Source organism: Contarinia nasturtii, unplaced genomic scaffold (genome assembly GCF_009176525.2).
Source record: "Contarinia nasturtii isolate CC-2019 unplaced genomic scaffold, AAFC_CNas_1.1 Cnas_scaffold_695, whole genome shotgun sequence".
NCBI classification, from domain to species: Eukaryota; Metazoa; Arthropoda; class Insecta; order Diptera; family Cecidomyiidae; genus Contarinia; species Contarinia nasturtii.
This window is the reverse complement of record NW_022198046.1, coordinates 10874235-10883393: the sequence shown is the minus strand read 5'-3', so window position 1 is coordinate 10883393 and position 9159 is coordinate 10874235. Positions and strand designations below refer to the sequence as shown.

Sequence of the window (9159 nt, the reverse complement as noted above, 5' to 3'; positions counted from 1 at the left end):
ATCAAAAATTTAATTTAATTGTCGAATGCAGACCTTTCAAAGATTCACGGATAAATTATTATTTATTGAAAACAAAGGAAGAGCATCAGATACTTCAACAGGAAATTGATGACGTTCTTCATAAAATTGACAAGACCGGCATTCGCTCACATCTGAAATCAAAAGTGACGAATATATTACTTTGCAAAAGTGGGATGGCATAAACTGCGTAACAACAGAAAATTAAACACGATTAAACATATTAGAACTGTATTGCATTTTTATTTATCAATTCAATAAATGTATAAAAAATGTGGAAATTATTTTATTTCTATTTATTTTATATGGTTTTTGCGCACAGCAGATAGCCTTGACATGTTATTGTTTCCATACGATGTTTTACGTGGGATTTTTTTTTTGCAAATTAAAAATATATTTAAAAATGTTTAAATTAGTAATATAACACATTCTTTCTTGTTTCGAACAATAAAAAGATCCGATCTTATCTCAAATCCTTTCTCAATTTGAAATGCGATTAAATTAAATACCTGTAAAACATGAAAATTGGAGCCAATAAAAATAACTGAGTAAATAAAGTCTATTAATAACCGAGCTAAATTTTTCAATGTGAATATGACGTCAGCCAATCAACTAATTTGAGTACCGATCGATCAAATTTGCTACAGTTATCTAATATCACTGTTTAATTGTTTAAATATGACTTCAAATGTTTATCGTTAGCCAGACTATTTTCAAATCAGTCGACGTGCCACCAATCTTATTGAATGAATATTAAAAATAATGAAATAATATTATTCCCACAAGAAGTTTAAGGTCTTCTCCAAAATTCACCTGAAAATTGCACATTTTTAAAATATTCCATGGTTGAGTTGTGTTTACTAAGTGAAACAATCCATAGATATTAAATTCTTCAAAATATAATACACGCTTATGAACATCTGCTTAAAATTTGCTTAAAAAATTAGGGTTGCAAGCATTTGTTGATTCCAATATAACAAATATGTGTTCATATTCAATTGCTGGTCGTATAAATGATCGTATATCGTTCAGTCGGCTTTATTTCGCCCGCGAAGGCTATAGAATCGCCGAAACAGTACTTTCCTGGTAAGTTGAGCGTTCTAAAATAGAAAAAGAATTGTCGATGGACATTTTAAGTCATTTTGCCTTGTATTTATTAGATAGTATTAAAGTGGTTTAGTATTTAATATCTTGATTAATCTACTTCATAAAACTAAAATTACCTTTTAAATTTAACTGTTAGTCTAAAGCAGTATTAATACGGTTAAGTATCATCAAGTGCATTAAGAAAGTATCACATTTTTTATTATTTGGTGGAATGTGTAAATTTTCTTCGTATATTTACTTCTCGTTTGACCGCTTGTCTTGATTCATAGTCGGCTTTAGCCAGAGCTATTCTCACCCACAGCGGCCGGTCTGGTATTCCTTTGTTTAAGGCCCAAGCTACCGCCAGCAAAATATGTTCAACCACAACAAATTCCATGACAATATGTTCTTTGGGCCGCGGTGAATCACGAATTTCAGGTTGTAAATAGAGTAAACCACAATTTGTGATAATTGACATGACAATCATCGCTTCAAATGCTAATAGCCAAGCACCCGTATTTTTTACTCGTTTAGCAAACGGTCGTCGAAACACACAGCACAGTTTATATGCATCGATTCGCATTTCAATGATATTGTTAATGAGAGCTGCAATTGCAGAGAATGGCGAAATTGATGCAAATAATACAACGTAACCGAATTGAATGTACCTAAAAAAAGAAACAGTGGCGTTAGTACATATACACTCTTTATCTTATTTTCCTTCACTACATTTCTAAATAATCTTCGTATGTGCTGTTGTATTCGAGCAGTGTACTTTCAGCTTCGTTCTGTTTTATTCGTTCATCATCTCTGGATAAGTGTACGATATTCAAGTCATCATACTCGTTCCTCGCCACCTAATCGTAATTGGAAGTGAGTTTTGGTAAGAAAGAAAAACCTTTAATGTAAAAATATCAATATACCAATGTCAAACCACCCATGAATGAATCTTTCAGTCGATAGATCTTCGGCATTATTAACGGCAATAATGTTCCAGTAAACTTCTGTGCAATCTAAAGGAACAAGATCATTTAAACTCTCATTTATCACCACAATTCATTTGATCTTACCTGAAAAACGAGCAATTGCGTCATCAATTGATTGCTGATAAGTTTCACATCCTGAAGGTAAAATGCAATGTAGAACAGCGACAAAAAGTTATTCACAAATTCCAGCAGAATCAATTTTATAACTCTATTCGAATATTGGGAAATTGAAATCAAAATTACAATTAATGATCGTTTGTGATTAGCAAATATATTTAAAATATACCTGTGTCGTTCATACTGCGCTTGTGTACGATGGTTTTCGAGATCTGTTAGCCATGTTGCGAGTTTTTCGTATAAAAACGAAAATAGAATAACGATTATCGATTCGACAATCGATGGCAAATACAACCAATACGAATCGGGACCAACAATGGCGAATACTTTATCTTCTAGCCAAAATTGCGTCAGCGCAAAAAATGCCGCTGGTAACATGCAAATAATGATCAACGGCAATGAGACGCAATACATTCGGGCATACGTTTTCCACATGGGAAACATTGGTTGACGCCTTCCCGTCACTGGATCTCTGCCAATTTTTCCATAATAACCGATTCGTGGTATGTCGAGATTTGTCATTGTTATTGTGCCCCAGCGATAGGCCAGCCCCGAACATTTTTGCTTCCATATTTCCAGAAACAGCTAAAAAATTAATTCGAATAAGCTTTTTTCCCCCATAAATAAATGCAAAGTAGAACATACCATCATCCAAATGACATAAAATGCACAAAAATATGGCACATAACTGCCAGCCAAATACCATTGGAATATTCCTAATATTGCTGGAACAATGAGAGCTATGGTATGATATTCTGGAATTTATTCGAAAAAAAAAAAAATTATCGATAATTTTTGTAAATAAATAATAATAATAATAATTTTGTAAATAACATTTTTCGTCTGTTAGATGAAATGAGTTGTATTTACCTACGAAAGCAAAGTAAATACCAATACTTTCACCAAAATAGTCTCGAACTCGATTGAGTGGTTGCCAATTAAATGACTTCGAATACCATGGTTTGAGTTTTTTCAAGTATTCCTGAAATGATACGAAGCAAACCCATTTAAATCGATATTGAAAGGAATTCTTTTCATGTAACTCAACTGTGTCTCGTAATGTTAACATGTTAACAATAAGTCCCTCTTCAGCTAGTGCATTTATTATAGACTGACCATGGTATAGCAACAAATTTTCATAACCTGGAATGAATTTTTCAATTTCAGTGGCTTTAATGTTGTCTACAGCATGTTTTATGAGCATTTGACGGTCTGCTAGTGTAAGAACATTATCAATCGCCATGTTGTCATCTATGAAAAAATGGTCTAGGCATGAAATGTTGAAATTTTTGATAACCCCACTTCGTGTTGGTTTCATGAGCTCCAATTCATCAGCAATTTGTAAGAATTTACAATTTTCTGCCGACACATGAACGATTAGGCCCCGATGTGGACTATTGAAGATCAAAATTGAAAATTAATGTGAAAAAATACACACTTTGTGTAATTAAAAAAAACGTTCAGTTTGATCTTACTTCGTTTGAGGTTCTCTTCTTATCAGTAAACCAGCACCGCCTTTGGATGTTTTCGTTCGAATTTTGTCGACGATCCAATGTAATGTTTTCTTCTGAATATCGGGCGAAAATTCGATTACCAAATACGATTCAAAGTGTCGATTTTCATCGGAGCTGCTGTCATCATCTGATGTAGAAGCGCCATTTGAACTAGATTGATTGATATCGTCCACAACGACCGCTTTCTTTCCGCGATGCCGCAAATCATTCTGCACCGTTTGAATTGTAACCGGTTGTGGCACAAATAATTCAGCACTTGATCTAGATGCTTGCAGCGCCTGCAATTGAATGTGACGTTGTCTCAACGCTGGCGGCATTTCAACTGTGTTCGTCTCAATTTTGCAGGCCAGTAACTGAGGCGAAATTAATTTTGCTTTACTTTTCATAGCTTTCGGTGGTGTTTTCTTTGTTCCATTTGAATCATTCTTTTCTTCTACGAAACAAGAGAAATGGAATATTCTATAAAAACACTCATTTTCAAACAAATCATTTGTGATTGACTTACTAGAGTTATCCGTTTCCATACTGCCTTGATTCGTTTCACACGAAAGTATACAGAAATTAATTCCTGTGATTAAAATAAAAATAAAACAAATAGGTCATTGATATTCTACTGTAAACCAAAAATATTCGTGAGTCGCAAAACTGTGCTTAAAAAGTGAGTAAAAATGGCCACATTTATTCCAAATAGCCGAAAGAATCACAACCAATTAACATGCGACGCGCATCACATTCTTTCCGATCAAAATGACTAATGATTCAGTTGTGTTTACAGTGCGATGTGACGACAAATGTTTTATTTTTATTGCCTACACTGCGTTACGAAAAAAAGTGTAATCGATCAACGAAATGAAAGAGTTTTGATGGCGTCATCCATTGAAATGTGATTTTGTGATTAAAATTGAAAATAAATACCACGATACTTAAAATATGGAATGTTTGTTTGAATAGATTTTGAAGCAATTCCACAATGTATCAAATCGATAACACAATTACTTTATATTGTCATAAAAAATCATCGATTTTTCTATGCGCGCAACTTTTTAAAACAATAAATAGTACAATAGCACACATTAGTCATAACTTATTTTAAATAAGTTATTTACTAGTTCATTCACTTCACATTTTATCACTTTGAACGATGATTTTTACCTTTTTCACTAAATAATTTCTCTGTCTTGATGCGACTTTTTCATCGACCGCACATTTGTTGGATGTTGTCGACACCGTAATTGTATCTAAAATTAAAGCTAAATGGTCGCTTTCAATTCGCACTCAACTTAAATTAGCTTAAAATCAACTCGGAATCACAAACGATACTGACATCATATGATTCAAATCCAACCTAAGCGAAAATCAAAAATTTATTCTATTTTTATATTGAATATAAGTATACTTTCGCCGATATTTGTTGTATATGAGTAACACACATACAGATTGCTTTCCTTTACGCATACTATTTTAATTTCTCTGGCAACAAGTTGTGAAACATTTTGTGTAAACAAAATAAACGGTTCAAATCAATTGCACAAACAATGCGACCATACATTCATACTCAATGAGTATTACTCACGACTTACATTTTTTTTAAATTGTGAATAAAGGTGGATATCTCTCAACAAAGATGTTTATTTTGACATAAACAGAAAATATCTAAAATGAAAATACACCAAATGTCAAGTTTAAGAGAAGAAGCAGCTGATTTGACATGTGTGTTGTAAACACTGAATACATCGAAAGAATCAAAACAAATTTAGCGGGAAACAAACACATTGCTATTTGCTTGGCCCTAATGACAAAACGGACGTTGATGTTTTTTTTCTCCATTTCAATGTCAAATCAATTGAATAAGATATTTTGGAAAATTATATTTGTTTTTTCAAAAATGAAAGATTTTAACGTTTTTCAATTGTGGTTTTTTTGTATCCAAATTATTATTAATATTATTTCGAACAAACATTTTTAAGCAATTTGTCAGTAGGGAACTTCGAATACACGTGTGATTGAGACACAATTCAACAGATTCACATGTCTGTTATGATGAAGCAGCGTTCACAATATATGGAGAATTATATACGAAATAAATGATGTTCCTTTGGTATGGCGCAATTGTTTGTATGATTGAACAAATTATAAATATAAGAAATTTTTTGCAAATCCAATGAAATTCATTTATTTGCCTGCTTTGTAACCAGAAAACATACTTACTTAGTTAAATCTGTATTATTACATATAAATTGATTGTATACAAAATAAAAAATATTTCTTTTTTATGCAATATTTTATTCGAAAAGATAAAAAGAAATATTGAAAAAAATATTGGAAATATGAAAATAAATTATTGGAAATATGAAATGAGCATTATTGAGTTCTAATATGCAATTTTATAAATGAACAGAACAAAATATGTGTTTGAATATAAAATATTGTTGGTGTTTTTTGTGATAAGAAATATGTTCCGGATTTTTTTAAAATGATATTTCAAATGATTTTAATGGAATTTTGTCAATTAAACTAAAAACTGAAAAAAGGATCTGTTATATTATTTTACTATTAAAGATGACATTCGAATTGGCTAGGATACGTTTTCTTATATATTTATCATTTCAATAGATTCGTCGTTTTTTGAATGAATCCACTTTGAATACAAATATGTCATGCGATAATTTGTTGCATTTTTGTCTGCTTTGTTTTCATCATGAATTATCCAATTGATTTGATGAATATTTATTATCAATTTTATTTCATTCAATGCATATTATCAAGCCGTACGAATTCGAGTTATAATATGAATTGTCTTAATAATATGTTTATTCATTGACCGAAATAGGAAATGAATTTTTGACGAATGCACAATGCTTTCGGAGGGACTAGCCTTATCACTATTTTTAAATTTACACAGAAACTTTACGGCGAAGAAATAAAGTAAAAAAAATATATGTTAAATTTTAGACAAAATAAGAACTATTTCTTCATCGCAACGATTCATATGTGACACGCGTGTTTTCAAGCTTTGTACCGAGATCTATAAACAGGTCTCACCTATTTACATTGAAATAATGAAATAGAAGCATGCGCAAAATAATTACTTTTCTACAATTGAGTCAAATGGAATTATTTCGTATGTGCATTGATCGATGCGTCGTTGCAACAAGAGTTTCGACATAACAATACAGCACACTTATTATAAGTAAAATGCATAAATTTTGTAAAATAAAAATAAATGGTGAATCGACACTTTTTCACATTCAATTTTTGTTCTTTAGAATTTTTGATGATATCTAGTGTTTTTAGATCAAATGATATCGTACCAAAACGTGACATTGTTGACGCCTATTGTGTTGGATCTTCTAAACTTGGACACCTGCAAAAAAATAAGTTGAATTGATTTATTCAGAGACTGTTTCGTGGATTTTTACCACCATGTTTTTTATAATTACCACCATGTCACGTTTTTGCAAGCGCTCGCCAACATCATTAACTTTGGATTGAATTGAACACATTGTACCGGAGTTGTTTGTCCTTGTCCACCATTGAGTGCGCACACTTTAAAACCCGTATCGGCATCCCAGCAGTGTATACGTCCATCATCACTGCCAGCAAAAATATACTGTGAATTGGGACTGAATGATGCTTCAATCGGAAGTTTCATATAGTTTGAATGACCTAGGAATATTAAAAAGTTGATTTGGAAAAATTGAAGTAGCAATTGAAATGAAATAAATAAAAAAAGTGTTCTAACCGATGAAATTTTTGAGTGGAGCATGTCGAACACCATCGAACGCATCAATCATATGGATTATTTGGCCAGCGGTACTGATGAGGATGGTTTTTCCATTTTTGGAAAACTTCAAACCAGTCCATTCGCTTTTGGTATTTAAATTGAACGTCTCAAACGGTCCTTTATCAAATGACCTTAAGTCATATAATTTGATCATTTCCGAATTCATACCGGCTGCAAAAACCAAACCATCCGGATCATATGCAGCGATTGTACGGCCTGGTGATCGCAAAATTGCTTGGCAATTCTTCGTACGTAAATCCCACAATCGTAGCGTATTGTCAATGGATCCGGACAAAAATGAGTCGTCGACTGGTGAAACGCATAATGAAATCACTTTTTTTGTATGACCGGGAAAATACCATAAATATTTATTGTCCTTCAATGACAACAAACGGATGGCATCATCAACTTTTGTTGAACTGTGAATTACAGCATTCTGATCGCGTGTGAAATGGATAAAATCAGCGCCGTATTTTCTTGAATTGATGTTACAAGTTTGGACGGCTTTTTCACAATCGTAGATAAAAATTTGATCGTCACCATTGCATGAAATCAAATGTTCACCGCTTGATGAAAAATCGATGGCAGTTATTTTGGTGGCCGCATTCTGATGGAACTCTTTGGCGACACAAAATTGTCGGATCAAATGCGCCTCAACTTTCATTTTGATTCTATCGTGAACATTTTCAATCCGTGACTTGTTTTGAATATAGTCATTCATTTTGACGGATTTGTATTTATCTAAACCTTTGCTTGGAAATAACACTTCGATGATGTTAAGATAAATGTATTCACACGATGTGTTTGTTCAACGTTCTCGTGCTGTTCTATTAACTTTGACGTTTTAGCGGTGTTTTCATATTTTTGTATAAACCACAACGTTAGCATATACTTAAGCTAAGTGTCAAATTGTGAATGTTTGCTATGTGTTCGATTGAAGATGTTTTTTTATTTTCTTTTGAAAACAATCATATTAAACCGATGTTTCGCTGTTTTTACACATTTTTATTCACTGTGGAAAACAAAATTTCATGCGAAATATTACTATTTGATAATTGAGTTTCGAATATGTCATTTTCAATTGGTCATTTAAGTACTTCAAACTACGGCGTTAGAACTGGATTATCCTGTAGAAGCATAAAACGATGTCGCTTCAAAATGCACAATAATTATATCTGTATAAGTTTGTGTGAAGCTGTATGCATCGATACGCATACATATTAACTTAGAGTCGCAGAGCTACGGACCGCTACAATCGCACTGCAATTATGTTCCATAAGAGACTGTATAAAATGCAAAACTATAGCACAGCTAGCGCCACTACGGACAACTATGGAGTTCTAGGCAGTTGTTTGTAACTGAGCAAAAGTCTTTTCACTAGTTGGCGGAAACTTAGTATAGATTACATTGAATTCCATCGTGGCGCTAGCTGTGTGACACTTTGAGCATAATTTCGGTACGGCTACAATCGAACATATATTATGCATTTAATATTCTGCGTAATTCAAGATTACAACGGAAAATTTATTTTTTCTATTGCTGTTAGCGCAATATTGTTTTCGTTTCCATTCATCTTTAATACCTTCGAATACGTTAAAAATTCAAAATAAATTCAAATATTTTATTTTTTTATATTTAGAAATGAATTCAATTA

At 32.4% G+C, this 9159-nt stretch overlaps 2 protein-coding genes across 6 annotated transcripts; both read right to left on the bottom strand.

The window, feature by feature from the left end:
• Positions 1-299: 299 nt before the first annotated feature.
• LOC116340761 (anoctamin-10) lies at positions 300-5359 on the bottom strand. 5 transcript variants are annotated; one of them, XR_004201109.1, is made up of 14 exons: positions 5302-5334; positions 4874-5066; positions 4227-4289; positions 3683-4154; positions 3256-3601; positions 3078-3189; positions 2853-2962; positions 2377-2792; positions 2175-2298; positions 2028-2117; positions 1834-1961; positions 1364-1772; positions 589-1118; positions 300-527 (listed from the first exon to the last, which is right to left on the bottom strand). XR_004201109.1 is itself a non-coding variant. In XM_031767408.1 (13 exons), the coding sequence occupies exons 3-13, from the start codon at positions 4243-4245 to the stop codon at positions 1047-1049; spliced, it is 2298 nt and encodes a 765-aa protein (XP_031623268.1). In that variant the 5' UTR covers positions 4246-4289; positions 4874-5066; positions 5302-5334; the 3' UTR covers positions 300-1046. The 5 variants fall into 5 exon arrangements, 3 of the variants coding, with proteins under 3 accessions (XP_031623268.1, XP_031623269.1, XP_031623270.1); XR_004201110.1 differs by having other exon boundaries at positions 300-1118; positions 1242-1772; XM_031767408.1 differs by having other exon boundaries at positions 300-1118.
• A 795-nt stretch (positions 5360-6154) lies between these two features.
• On the bottom strand, positions 6155-8728 carry LOC116341047 (WD repeat-containing protein 82-like). Its single transcript, XM_031767899.1, has 3 exons — positions 7464-8728; positions 7162-7387; positions 6155-7085 (listed from the first exon to the last, which is right to left on the bottom strand). Exons 1-3 carry the CDS (start codon positions 8224-8226, stop codon positions 7055-7057), a joined length of 1020 nt encoding a protein of 339 aa, XP_031623759.1. The 5' UTR covers positions 8227-8728; the 3' UTR covers positions 6155-7054.
• Between the last annotated feature and the right edge of the window lie 431 nt (positions 8729-9159).

What these genes read in the sequence shown, in the direction of transcription:
- LOC116341047 (XM_031767899.1), bottom strand. Translation starts at nt 8,226, where the DNA reads ATGAATGACTATATTCAAAACAAGTCACGGATTGAAAATGTTCACGAT. An exon ending in TCCACTCAAAAATTTCATCG is followed by an intron (nt 7,388 to 7,463) that starts GTTAGAACACTT and finishes TAATATTCCTAG; the next exon opens with GTCATTCAAACTATATGAAA. An exon ending in TGCAAAAACGTGACATGGTG is followed by an intron (nt 7,086 to 7,161) that starts GTAATTATAAAA and finishes ATTTTTTTGCAG; the next exon opens with GTGTCCAAGTTTAGAAGATC.
- LOC116340761 (XM_031767410.1), bottom strand. An exon ending in TGTTAACATTACGAGACACA is followed by an intron (nt 3,190 to 3,255) that starts GTTGAGTTACAT and finishes GTATCATTTCAG; the next exon opens with GAATACTTGAAAAAACTCAA. An exon ending in TATTTACTTTGCTTTCGTAG is followed by an intron (nt 2,963 to 3,077) that starts GTAAATACAACT and finishes AATAAATTCCAG; the next exon opens with AATATCATACCATAGCTCTC.